The sequence below is a fragment of the Elaeis guineensis genome, chromosome 8 (assembly GCF_000442705.2).
Source record: "Elaeis guineensis isolate ETL-2024a chromosome 8, EG11, whole genome shotgun sequence".
Lineage (NCBI taxonomy): Eukaryota > Viridiplantae > Streptophyta > Magnoliopsida > Arecales > Arecaceae > Elaeis > Elaeis guineensis.
Window position 1 is genome coordinate 9,990,816 of NC_026000.2, and position 13,779 is coordinate 10,004,594.

A 13,779-nucleotide genomic window follows, 5' to 3' on the forward strand; every position below is an offset into this window, starting at 1 on the left:
ATTATGAGATAAATCAGACCGTACTGGTATATCTCGATCTGGTACGGGCATGAACAGCTACATACGATATGGTATGAAAAAAAAATAAATTAATTTAAAATAGAAAAAATAATTTAAAATGATATTTTTTATTTGAATTAAAATTAAAATTTTTATTTTTTAAATTTAAAATTATAATTTTTATTTTTTTCTCATTTTTTGTCATTCTTTTATGGTATTTTTTATTTTTTTAATTTTTTAAGATTTTTTTGGGATATTTTTTTTAAAAAAATAATTTTAAATAGGAAAATAATTTGAATTTATATTTTTTATTTGAATTAACATTTGAATTTTTATTTTTCAAAATTTAAAATTATAATTTTTATTTTTTTTTCATTTTTTACTTCTTTGTTTGGAATATTTTTTTAAAAAAATAATTTAAAATGAGAAAAGTAATTTGAAATAATATTTTTTATTTTAATTAAAATTAAAATTTTTATTTATTTTAAATTTTAAATTATAATTTTTATTTTTTCTCATTTTTTTAATATTTTACTTTTTTATGATATTTTTTTTAAATTTTTTATTTTTTTGAAATATTTTTTTAAAAAAATTAATTTGAAATGGGGAAAGTAATTTGAAATGATGGTTTTTATTTAAATTTAAATTTAAATTTAAATTTAAATTTTTTAAATTTAAAATTATAATTTTTATTTTTTTCTCATTTCTTTCTCATTTCTTTTTTTTTTATGGTATTTTTTATTTTTTTATTTTTTAAGATTTCTTTTTGAGATATTTTTTAAAAAAAATAATTTTAAATGGACAAAATAATTTAAAATTATATTTTTTATTTGAATTAAATTTAAAATTTTTATTTTTTAAAATTTATTCAAAATTATAATTTTTATTTTTTTCTCATTTTTTCTTCTTTTATGATTTTTTTTTAAATAAATTAATTTGAAAAGGAGATTGTAATTTGAAATGATGATTTTTATTTGAATTAAAATAAAAATTTTTATTTTTTAAAAATTTAAAATTATAATTTTTATTTCTTTTCAATTCTTTTTTATGGTATTTTAAATTTTTTTTTACACCAATTTTTTTCAGATACTTTTTTAAAAAGATAATTTCAAATGGAGATACTAATTTTAAAATAATAATTTTTATTTTTATCAAAATTAAAATTTTTATTTTTTTATAAATTTAATATTTTTATTTTTTATTTTTTATTATTTTTTTTGAAAAAAAATTAAAATTATCAAATAATATGACGTTTTTAAAATCATCATTTGAAATGGCGTTTTTAAAAACGTCATTTCAAATGGCGTTTTTAAAAATATCATATTATTTGATGATTTTATTTTTTTTTATTTGACATCGTTTACGTAAAAAATGAGAGGTGATGTGACGATTATCATTTTACATTAATCTGATAAATAAATTAAAAATTAAATTATTTATGTAAATAAATTTTTTTTTTACATTAATTAGGAAAAGCACGCGCCAACAAAAGATCCCAAACGTGTCACTTCAAAGAGAACTCATTCGGAGTCATATCAGAAACTTTAGTTGTCCTTCAAAGAGAATTCGAGTAGAGAATCAGTAGTCGTCCGAAGGTCCCTCACCACAAGTTGCATTCTAGATCAAAGGATTTCCCATTTCCTGTAAGTGATTCCATATATCAAAACAACAGCAAAGGATTTCCCATTTCCTGTAAGTGATTCCATATATCAAAACAACTGCGCCTTTCAAACTTAATCTCATTGCCATGAGTTGTACAAATAATTAAGTGTTAGGAGGACAGGTAATTGAGGATCACGTTGGGTCTATGCAACAGGCACACCATGCATGAGAGCAACAAAGAAAATCCTTATAAAATATTTGCCAATAGTTATTAGCTCAGTTTGTTGGTACCCATGAGAGAGGTCCTGATTCAATCCAGGAAATTAGAAAATAATCATTATATTGTTTTAAAGGGAAGAGGGAGGGAGGGAGGGGGGGGGGGGGGTGGGGTGGGGGGTGGGGTATGGGTGGGGAGGGAGGGAGAAAGGATGCTCTGTTTCAATTTTTATACTTGCCATTAGGGGTGGAAATAGACCAGACGGCTTGTCAGGGCCTACAGCCTGGTCTGCTGTCGGCCTGGTCTAGTCTATTTATCTAAATAAGTCAGGTATAGACTTTTAAAAAGGCATGTTTCAATAAATAGGTCAGGTCTAAAATTTCAAAGCCTGACCTGTATAAATTATATATATATATATATAATTTAATAAAAATTATTATTTTATAAATATATATAATTAATTAATTATTGATCTTATCCATCAATATTTAATTACCTTAGTCCTTTCGAGAATCAAGAAGACGGAAGAGTCTTTTTAAATAGACTTTCAGACTAGATCAGGCTTTTTTATTTTGTAAAACAGATCAGGCCGAGTCTCATTTTAAGCCTGAATCAGTTCAACAGACCAGACTCAGACTAGTATTTTACAATGCAAGCCTAGCCTGTTTAAGCCAAAGCCTAGCCTGACCTGACTTATTTTCACCCCTACTTGCCATGCTTTTACATCTTACAAGGCACGGAAGAAAAAAAATTTCTCAAGACATAAAGATGAGCACGTCAATGTTTTATCGAGTCACTTCTAATTCACATGTGGAGCAATATCCCATTCAAAATGTTTGTGTGACTCTCGTTGCATGTAAGCACCCTTCACCTACAATACATGTCAGAGTATTGAACTTTTTGAAAAGATTTTTTTTATATATTTATATCCTTAAAAATATTTAAAATTATTTATATACCCTTACAAATTTACTATATATATATATATATATATATATATATATATATATATATATATATATATATATTCATTCTTGCATATTATTATTTTTTACATATATAATCTCACATATTTACTATTTGTGTGTACATCTTTATAAATTGTTTCATTTTGCATGTCCATCTTTATTAGGTTAAGAGCATAATGACATGCATGTGCGTGCGTGTATCCGTTCTTGCATATTATTACTTTTTACATATATAATCTCACACATTTATTATTTATGTGTACATCCTTATAAATTGTTTCATTTTGCATGTCCATCTTTATTAGGTTAAGAGCATAATGACGTACGTATGTGTGTGTATTCATTCTTGTATATTATTATTTTTTACATATATAATCTCACATATTTACTATTTGTGTGTACATCCTTATAAATTATTTCATTTTGCATGTCCATCTTTATTAGGTTAAGAGCATAATGACATATGTATGTATGTATAATGACATACATGCAAAAACAAATAATTTATAAAGTTATCCATGAAAATAAAAAATTTAAGAGGTATGCATATAATTTTAGATTTATAAGAATATACATATAAAAAAAATAACTAATCAAGGTATACATGTGAATAGCTGTGAGAATATTCATACAATTTTAGATATTTATAAAGATATACATAAAAATAAATACCTTCTTATAATTCCTACATGATATCATAAAGCTTTATAATCTTAATTTATCTATAGGATTGGCAAAAGGTCAAGCCTGATATGATTAAAAATATTAATTAAAACTTGACAATGAGTCATAAATTGAAAATAAACTCAGATCTATTTACTAAACAAATAATTCAGCCCTGCCTGTATAACCCGCTTGATAATAGGCTAAGTCAAATCAAATATATGATAATAAATTAAAAACACCCGAGACTACGAGTTAGATAGGTCGTTGTAAACATTTCAATCCAACCTAATGATTAAATAGGCCGGATCAAACAAATCAGCTTTTAGTCTTAACCTGATCCCTTTAATAAATATACTAAATCAGATCGATTCATTTAAGATCCACAACTGTTTACGCCAAACGTATACTTGTACGCTAGTTGTGAGTTGACTAGTAGATTAAGTCATAAATTATATTATGATTTAATTATATAAAAAATTTTAACTTTTCGAAAAAATTTTAATTTCATCGTAAATTATTATTTAATATAATCAAATCATCAAACTTTCAAAATATTTCAATTTAGACTCCAACTCTAACTTTTATTAGCTTACTATGACTGAGTTATCACATGACATCATATGATCTACTTATGTGGATATAAAAAAAGATTCCAAAAATCTCTCTCATTTTCTCCTACTTCCATCTAAGAATTCTACTAGCGGAAAGACTAAAAAACTTTTCCCTCCAAATCTCCATCATCTCTTCTTTCCATCTCCTTGGAATAAAAATAAGAAATTTCATATTTGGATTGATAAACATCAAAACTAATATATCTCTATTCCCTCCGACCTCTTTTTCATCCCAACTTCACCATTCTATTCACCTCTCATCAATGAAAAGAACGCTCTCCTTCACTCACCCACAACCCCCCTTCATCTCTTTTTAGTCAACAATGCCTCTCTCTCCTTAAAGATGTGTCTCCTTTGGATCACCTCAGTGCCTCCTTTGGATCACCTCCCCACGGCCAAAATAGAAAGATTACCTCCTCCTTTTACCTATTTTTTATATTTAATTTAATTTTTGATTATTATCTATTGTCCTCTTTTCCATAGTCTATCCCACCATTTATATTGTATGTGTTTTATAGAGAAGGGGAATAAGGGTGCTAATTTCGAATTCTTCAAAAGAATTGAGAACTTACAAAGAAGATTAAATTTATAGACATTTGTTATTTTTTTTATTTTTTTATTAATCTTTTTATTTTATTTTTTTTATTGATCTCTTGCCACATAAATAACTTAATGCTATATAAGCAAGCCTATGATAACCCTATTATAGCTAGATAACAAAAATTAAAATCAAAATTAAAATTAAAATAATTTGAAAAATTGATGACCTAATTGTACTAAATAAAAATTTAAGATGATATCAAAAACCTCAAAAAATTCAAAATTTTTTGCACAAATAAATCTTGTATTATTGAAGTTCCCGACCCTTTGCATTTAATATATCTAAATCTAAGAGTGGAGGTGAATCGGAATCAGCCCTGCTTAATTCACCCCAAACTGAAACCTAGATTCTCCGTATACAATCTAATCACCGACCGTGACGATGAATCTTGTTCTCAAATTATAGGTCCAGGCCGGGTAAAATTGAAACAGGTTTTAAAAAAAAAAAAAAAAAAAGGCGGGCCGGGGTCCATTGCTTTTGAGGGATGGCTGTGCCTCGTCGTATTCCCTATGCCTGTAAGCCTCTTCCTGGTGAGAGAGAATATCGGGACCTGCTAGAAACAGTTCCACACCAGCCGTTGGATAGAAATTATTGGCAAATAAGCCAACCTCAGGTAACTGGGACGAGGCTTGATAGTTATCGGTGTGAGTTTCCAAGTCTGAAACAAATTAGTGAAGTATGTGTTTCTAGCTTTCTGCAAGATGGCAAAGGTTTATGGCGCCATGGAATTGCCAGAAGACATTCTTATAGCATAGACGGTCAAAAAGATGCAATTTATGATACAACTAGAACATAGTAATCATAAATGAAAAAAAGTGACCTATACGTCCTGACAATCTTATATAAGTTATCAGGCTAAGCTTTTTGAATGACATCATGGAAGTTGTTTGGTTGACATATAGGACTCGGGGAAATGAGAAATCATAAGATATGGTTTCCTATAAGGCGGGAGACATGTCTATCATAAACTTCATTTTCAGGTTTTGCGACCTACATATCTTTCAGGACAGGTCTGACAAAAGCAACCATATATATGCCAAAACTCATTGAATTTAAATTCCATGTAAACCTATTTTAGCTACCCAACAACAAAACAACCACGTTGCATTCTCTTTCTCGCTTGTATGTAAAACCAGACCTACCATATCTTATGACTTTCATTACATAAACAGTACGCTTCCAACAGCGTCTACTACCTAGTGTCATCTGTATTCAACACATGGTAGGAACCATTCATAGAAGGATTTAAGATAATATCAGTTAACACCGACACCATAAGTTAAAAAGAAATGGAGCACCCTAAAAGGATCTTCGATATACACTAGAAAGATAAAATTTTGAAAACTATTTCATGACACCAAGATCAACCCAACTTCTTGTCATAACAATGGTATCAATACCATCAGCTGCTATATTGACAATTTCCTAAGATAAATTATAGAAAATGCCATATTTTGAAACCCTGTGCTATTTCGATACCCCTGCAACTTGAAAAAATGGATGCAGAAATCAATACATAAAATATAAGTAAATGAAGTGATAAACATCTTTGCTTTGTGCATGAGACCAACAATGAAAGACATGATGACAATTCTCAAGAATGCAAAAGTAATCATACAAGAGGGGTATACGCATGGTAATTTGTTCGATCTGTAATACTGTTAGTATGTCCCATGAATTCTATTTTATAAGCACATAAATTTGGTACTCGTGATCCTTAATAAGAATCAAACCCCATGACCTCCAAGTTGTACCAACAGTTGTGGTAATCCTATAATATCCAGGCAAAGGCTTTGCACCAGCCAGGCCATTTGCTTACGATACCATCAACTATAGAGTTAAGATTAAAGTATGGTGTTTCAAATCTTGACCCCTTCTTTTTCTCGTTTTTCAAAATAATTTTATAAAAAAAATGGAAGATGTTAGGAAAATAGGATGCGAGTTGAAAATACATCCAAAAGAGCCTTCAAAAACCATAGAGTAGCTTACAGGGGATAAAGTAATGCCAAACAAAATCAGCAAAATGGGATCAATACAAAGGCAACATAATCAGTTTGAAGTGAAGGCTTCATATAGCGAAAATATCAACTAATTATAAAGCACATGGCATGGTCTGATATGAATAATATCCCCAACCCACAATCAAATAAGATGTTGAGTAGCTGGACTTGTGGAGCTAATGGTACTATGTATTAATCCCTTCAGAGACCTTGCAAAACTTAGCAATAAAATGTTGTCAGCATGTCAAACTTGCAAGAACTGTAACTTTCTCTTTACAGAAACATGATGATACACCAATATCTGTTTTGGCCTGTCGTCTAAAAAATAGTGAAGCATAAGCAAACCAACGTTGGTAAAAAATGATCATAATATGAAGCCACTCTCAAGTTTGGTATCAGTATGGAGACACCTGCAAACAGATGTCAAAAAAGAATAATTTTGACACTCAACAGGATATGGAACATCATGATTTTGGTATCCATATGGTCTCAGAAACACCTATAGATGAAAATGTCAACAAAAAGAAACTGATTGTAACAGCTGACACAGAATCCTACAATTACCTGCTTGTTTTAGCTTATGCTGACTCTTCAGGAGGCCTGGGTTCTTCAGGCTTTGGCTTGATTGCACCTTCTGCCCCCATCTCAGCTTTGAGGTCGTTGATGCTCTCCTCCAGCTCATCAATCTTGCTTCCCATTTCATCTAGTGCATTGTGGTTAAGATATACAGCATCCAGGTTTGCCCAAGAAGCATAGTAACAAAATAAATACAGTATTCCGTGCATCAAAAAGCCAGGAAGACAGAAAAGGTACTAAGAAATTGCTTTAAGAAGCAAAAAATAAATAAAGAACAAATCTTTGCATTTTCCTGCAGAGCCAAACTTTGTCAGCATTATCCTAGTGGCAGCTCCACAAATAACATAAACAGTAAAGTTACTATAGAGGTAATCGAAGTATAAATACCCTTACATTAACATAAAGATTTAAACACAGCCAACTTACTGGGTCGCAACTGGGACAAAATTCAAGTGATAAAAGAAGAAACATCATTAATAAAACTTATAATTGAACTTAATTGCTAAAAAAAATTATCAACCCTGTACCGTCCCAAAGCACGCAGCCACTTTTGAAATTCCATTCAAAACCCTACCAAGTAGAAGTGGATTCCAACTAAGAAAACAGTAAGAAGTAAAACAGAGTCCACAGCAGGAGTGGGAGGAGAAAACATAATTGAAGCACCTTTTTTTTACCAGTAAAATCAGTTGCTGAGAAAAATATTTATGCTTTATTATGCTCAATACAGATACAGGTATTGCATGGCAATATGGATATCAGGCAAGGCAGATTATAAATCGAGTCTATCATGAGGAGTGGATATCTACATACTTGGATGTGTGTGTGTGTGTGTGTGTATTTGTCCCTATAACTATACACACTGCATGCATGGTTCTTGTTACCTTTGTAAGTGTCATCAAACTGAGAGTTTTGAGTTCAAGTTAGCCTTTCATACTAAATTAGAGGGGGAAAAAAAAAACAAAAGTAGAACTAGTAATAAACTAAAAACGAAATTGAATCTATAAAATTATGTAATTTGACATATTAATATATCTTGAAAGAAAGCATAATATAGATATAGACAAGTTGAAGCATTCAGAAAATATGTGTTCCTCCTGCCAAGAATCTGAAATTTGCTACTTCAATTCCTACATGTGGTATCCGGGCAGTCACCTATTTAACAATTACCTTTAGCTTTCAACAATCTTAGACTACCTACTGATATGGATGATTAGACATAAGGATTTTAGCGCCATCGAATGACTTGGATGCATGTCAGACGTGTTAGACACTTGGGCATTCCCATAATATTTGCCAATCAAGGAATCAATTAAGGTAAGTGACATAAACCTGTATCAAGGTGCACTTTGCGACTGAGTGGTGAAAAGGATATTCCTTGAAACAATGCTTTCAGACATTGCTTGGAACCGGGTTTGCTGCAAACAGTCTTTTTTCAGTTAAAAGAAGAGGCTAGGATATACGTATTAAACTGTAAATGGAATTCTTGCCAGATAAGGGTAAGAAACTCACCATCTGCACAAGGAGATTTTGCACCTGAGAAAGCAGAACAGAAAATCAGCAAACAGATATAATCCATCTTAAGAACATAGGATTATGCTTATGGCATCAATACCAGAGTTGAAACCTCCGAAACATGATGCTGAAAGCATATTTAGGTTGTAGAATCCTTGAATTTTATCCAGATGCTAGAGATGCATCTTCAAGTTTATAATTGTTCAATTAAGAGCCAATTTTGGAACAAACTCCTATACTTTAAGCAACTGTTTCATAATCCTGGGAAAGAAAAAGAACTTATAGGTATAATGCTTATTTTTCTTAAATATTAAGAATGTGACAATAATTGAACTCACAAATGCTGTCATATCAGCGGTGCTTTGTTTTGAACCTTCGGATTCTTGTTCAGTCTGCCATCAATACCAACAGATCGAACCCATCATAACAGAAAATATCAATAAAAGCCAGAGCTTCCATGTGACATGAGCCACATATTCAACATCCAGTGAAATGAAATCTGAAGTTTATACATATTCTGAAATAGCTTACTGACCAAACATGATCTGGAACATTCAAATAAGCAAGATATTAATTAAATACACATCCATCATGTGACATGGGTCAGCAACAACAACTTATGATGATATAAGATAACCAAAGCAACTGATGAGGAAAGCAAGCAGTGAAAACAAAATTACCAGTCATAACTGAATCTCACCAAATAATCAGGGTATGTTTGGCATCATTTCCATATCCACTTTTTTGGTTTTTAAAAAACAAAACATGAAAACCGAGACTCAAAACTTGTTTTGTATTATTTTTTTATTTTTCTATTTTTTATATTCGAAGACTAGAGTTAGACCTTCTAGAAAAAGTGAAAGCCAGAAACCAGCTTTCACTTTTTCTAAAAAGAGAAATCAGCAGATTAGGGGCTCTCTTTTCTCATGCAACTGAGACCAAGGTGTTCTCTATTATGTTGACACCACAGCTATAGAGTTGTCTGGTCCTCTCTCTTCCAACTACCATCCAGCCAGATCTGCATCACCGGTGAGATCTTTAACACAACACACACACACACACACACACACACACAGAGGTTAAGAAGGGCCCAAGTGCCTTCTTATTTTTTCAAAGCACCCATCAACACTTGTCTCAGTTTATTGAAGATCTGATTAGCGGACTCAAGACATTTTACTTCTAAAACAAATCAACATTACTTCCTTGCAGTCCATTTGAAAACCAATGCTTGTAATGTTGTATTGGGATTTTTGTATGATTAACTGTATTCTTGATGGTGCCACTAATTACGAAACACCGTATTTACTCTTAGCACCCCAGACAAGTCTGTTTCTGCTCCTCTCAATAGGCCATATTCCTACTTGTCTATGTCCAGAAGAAATAAAAGAAATACAGTAATGCTCTTACTACCTTCCAGTAATAAGTAATCGATCAACTCTAAGGTTTCTCAAAAACATAAAATCCACAACTACCCTGATTCTTTTCTCAAAAAATCAATGATTAACATTTCCATTATCGAGCACTGCTGGAAAGAGTAGCTGCAATCACAAATTACATGAGCTAGTAATCTTCACAAGATCTCATCCACATCATTAATGAATTAATTTAAATGCATTATGTACTAAAGGTAATGGCTATTTGTACTTTCCATCCATTGGAACCTTCTTAACATTACATTTGTTCACATAGTTGATACTTCCTAGCTCCATTATCAATTTCAAAATCCTGCCTATAAAAGGGGGGAAAAATGAAGCCAATCATCATTTTTGACAGAAAAAGAAATGAAGCCAATCATCATTTTTGATAGATAGAGAGATAGATAAAAGAAGCATGTATCTAAGTTTCTTCATCAAGGAACATGATACATCGAGTATCATATCTAAAATTGAAGAAATGAAAATACAGAAGGGCTACAGAATGTGTTCAAATCATCTAACTCCTTGTTGCTTGTAGCCTTGGTTCTTCAGATCATGTGCTAGTTTATATAGTTTATCTACAAGTCCCCTAATTTTGCCAAGGACATCAAGTCATCTAGATAGATAGATAGATAGATGGATAGATAGATAAAAGAAGCATGTATCTAAGTATCTTCATCAAGGGACATGATAAATGGAGTACCATATCTAACATTGAAGAAATGAAAATATAGCAGGGTTACATAATGTGTTCAAATCATAAAATTCCTTGTTGTTGTAGCCTTGAGATCATGTGCAATCTTATATAGTTTAATGCATCTCATGTACAAAAGAATACCTAGGCCTAGAAAACAGGACCACTACTTGGCATTTGTAATATTATTATTACTACTACAAGTCCACTAACTTTGCCACAGACATTAAGTCATCACATTGTTCTTTTTAAGCTAGATGATCAAAAACTATGGCTTGTACGTTAACAGTATATGAAAATTTTGCTCTTGCACATGACAAAAAAGAACAACTTAGGACATATGTTGTCTTTTGGGCTTCTATTTAGCTTCAAAAGAAGGTGCTAGAACATCAAACATTGCTGTGCATCACCACCCAACTAATTAGTGCTTGACTTGACTTTCTCCCATGCCCTATTTAATGAACAAAGAGAGAAGATCAGCCTATCGATGACTGAGCCAGTCTGATCTCCTTATACCTAACCTCAGACAATGATGAAGTTGAGATGCTGATGAGAAAGGGGCAAATCTCAAGGCTAAAGAATATTCTTTGAAGGTTGAAAGCCCAACCCTCTGCTGACTGAGTTATACACCCAGTTTGGCACTTCAGATTAGTGTTGAAAAGAAAAAAATGTTGGTACTGAAAGAAGAAAAGTGCAACAAGTTCAATGGCCCCTTTAACTTCAAGACATATAAACCTACGAGAGCAAATAGAAGGCTACATGGCATCCCAGAAGCACTGATTCATATTTTAATATATAAATAAATCTATGTACATATAAACATAAATAATATAATATGATTCTTTAAATTCTATTCATAAATGTCCACATATTTTATAAGAAAAAGCATCGAAATAACTGCCCAAAAACTGAAGAAGGCAATGATTTCTTCGCTTGCGATCAGAGCAAGCCTCAATAACAATGAATCAAACAAGTTCAGCAACTAAATATATGATTTTATCAAAGAGAAACAAAAAGATGGAAAGAATCCAACTTGTTGGATGTTATGGGGCAAAAATGATCCCATGATGTGTTTTTGAACATGACTTGACCAATCTAGAACGTCAATTGATATAGCATATCCCTCTGCAAATTAAGCAGTGCAAGAGTTGAAAATGAGGGTTGATGCAGCAGTTTGGGAGGTTCTGAGATAGGTGATGAATGTGAAAATAGAAGTGAGAGAAGAACAAATACCAGATTTCTTATATTTTGGATGACCTGCAAATCTTCATAGACCTGATTTTCTTTTACAAGATAGCAAAATTATACATAGAAAAAGGATCCACATGATTATTTCCATTATACTAGCTAGTAGCAACAGTCACAACAAATAGCATCTCTTTTTTTTCTCTCTCATGATTCATAGTTGCCAGATATTGTAAGTTCTAGTTGCAGTACCTCTTATCTATGATAAACAATTCCATACAGGAAAAGGTGACATAAACTGCTACATAAGTTAACCCCAGAAATATCCAACATTATCGATGAAATTATATTCATGACTTGCAATTTTAATAAATTGATTTACTGATTCGACTAGAATATTTTTTGTTGGTCACTTAAAAAGGCTTGCAGTGTCAGTAACAACCAGCGATGTGAATAGAACCAGATATGATTCATCTATTGTAACTGAACATATAACAACATTGTGATGATCTTTACTACTTATTTGAAGACAGCTTGCAGTGCCACGCTATATATTATCACTTATGATGGCACAAATATCCAGTTTTCTATATGTACCACTTGAAAGAAAAATTGATCAACCATAGAGCATACCAAAAATGCAACTTATTAGAAAAAAAAACAGTTACCGTCGGGCAAATTCATAATCCACATTTCAGCACCAGGTATTTCTAATCACGGTAAGAATTTCTTTAAAGAAAAAATAGTTCAAACTCATCAAGGTTATGCAGCAATACTACAACGAAAATAACTATATCAATTTTCCATGTTCTTGATGTTTCTTGGTTAAATCGGATGTTAAATATCGGATCAAGAATCAGATCCACGAGAGGCAAGCCGCAACGTGAGAGATCGATAGCAATAGGCACAACAATACAACGGAAAACAGTAACTAGAAGAAGAAGGACAAAGAAAGGAAAAAAATCAACAGTTTCTTGAAAAAATTCATCAAAAACTCGAGGGTTTCTTGAGGATCTGTCGATCCACCGATGAGAGATATAAGGGTTAGGGTTTAGATGGGAGTTACCCTGAAACCCCCGGGGTTGGAGGCTGCCATGGCGCGAACAACGAAAACCTAGATCGGAAATGGCGAGGGGACTCGACTTCGCCTTTGCTGCCGGGGAGTAGAGATGGGAAGCGGGAGGAACGAAACACAGTGATCAGGTGGGTTCCGAGTATTTATACCCTCGTCGGTCGGAAGCAATTGGTGCAGCTTTGCTGTTCATTTCTAAACAGCGAACCAAAAAATACACGGAAGCTTAAAAAACTCCGGGAGCTGATCCGATGACCAACCGCACACGGAATGCAGCATGTTAAATTATTGTTTACACTTCCATCACTTTGAGCTTTCATCAGAAGAGACGTTATCCTACGTGGCATGCACAGATGGCCATGCATGCCACCAATGGCCACGTGGTCCATGCTATGTGGGATATAATGGCCCTAAAATATATGCCGGTGCAGGATATAATTTCTTCTATTAGGATTAATAATAATTATATAAAAAATAAATTAATAATAAATTTTAAAAAAATAAAAAAAAATAGATAAAAATTTTAAAAATAAAATTAAAATATAATTGATAAAAAATATTTTTAAAATTATGTAAATGAGAAATCAAGGTCAATAAATAAATAAAATTTTATTTATTAATTATAGATTTATCTAGATGCCCGTAACAAGAATTAAAAAT

At 31.7% G+C, this 13,779-nt stretch overlaps 1 protein-coding gene across 4 annotated transcripts; it reads right to left on the minus strand.

The window, feature by feature from the left end:
- Nucleotides 1–1,509: 1,509 nt before the first annotated feature.
- Nucleotides 1,510–13,378, minus strand: LOC105050338 (heat shock factor-binding protein). 4 transcript variants are annotated; one of them, XM_073242488.1, is made up of 6 exons: nucleotides 13,114–13,378; nucleotides 9,092–9,145; nucleotides 8,751–8,774; nucleotides 8,614–8,656; nucleotides 7,230–7,371; nucleotides 1,510–1,641 (listed from the first exon to the last, which is right to left on the minus strand). In XM_073242488.1, exons 1-5 carry the CDS (start codon nucleotides 13,141–13,143, stop codon nucleotides 7,244–7,246), a joined length of 279 nt encoding a protein of 92 aa, XP_073098589.1. In that variant the 5' UTR covers nucleotides 13,144–13,378; the 3' UTR covers nucleotides 1,510–1,641; nucleotides 7,230–7,243. The 4 variants fall into 4 exon arrangements, with proteins under 4 accessions (XP_073098589.1, XP_073098587.1, XP_073098588.1 ...); XM_073242486.1 differs by lacking the exon at nucleotides 1,510–1,641 and adding an exon at nucleotides 5,712–6,146; XM_073242487.1 differs by lacking the exon at nucleotides 1,510–1,641 and adding an exon at nucleotides 5,712–6,152.
- Nucleotides 13,379–13,779: the final 401 nt, after the last annotated feature.

What these genes read in the sequence shown, in the direction of transcription:
- LOC105050338 (XM_073242488.1), bottom strand. Translation starts at nt 13,143, where the DNA reads ATGGCAGCCTCCAACCCCGGGGGTTTCAGG. An exon ending in CCAACCCCGGGGGTTTCAGG is followed by an intron (nt 9,146 to 13,113) that starts GTAACTCCCATC and finishes TATTGATGGCAG; the next exon opens with ACTGAACAAGAATCCGAAGG. An exon ending in CCGCTGATATGACAGCATTT is followed by an intron (nt 8,775 to 9,091) that starts GTGAGTTCAATT and finishes CTGCTTTCTCAG; the next exon opens with GTGCAAAATCTCCTTGTGCA.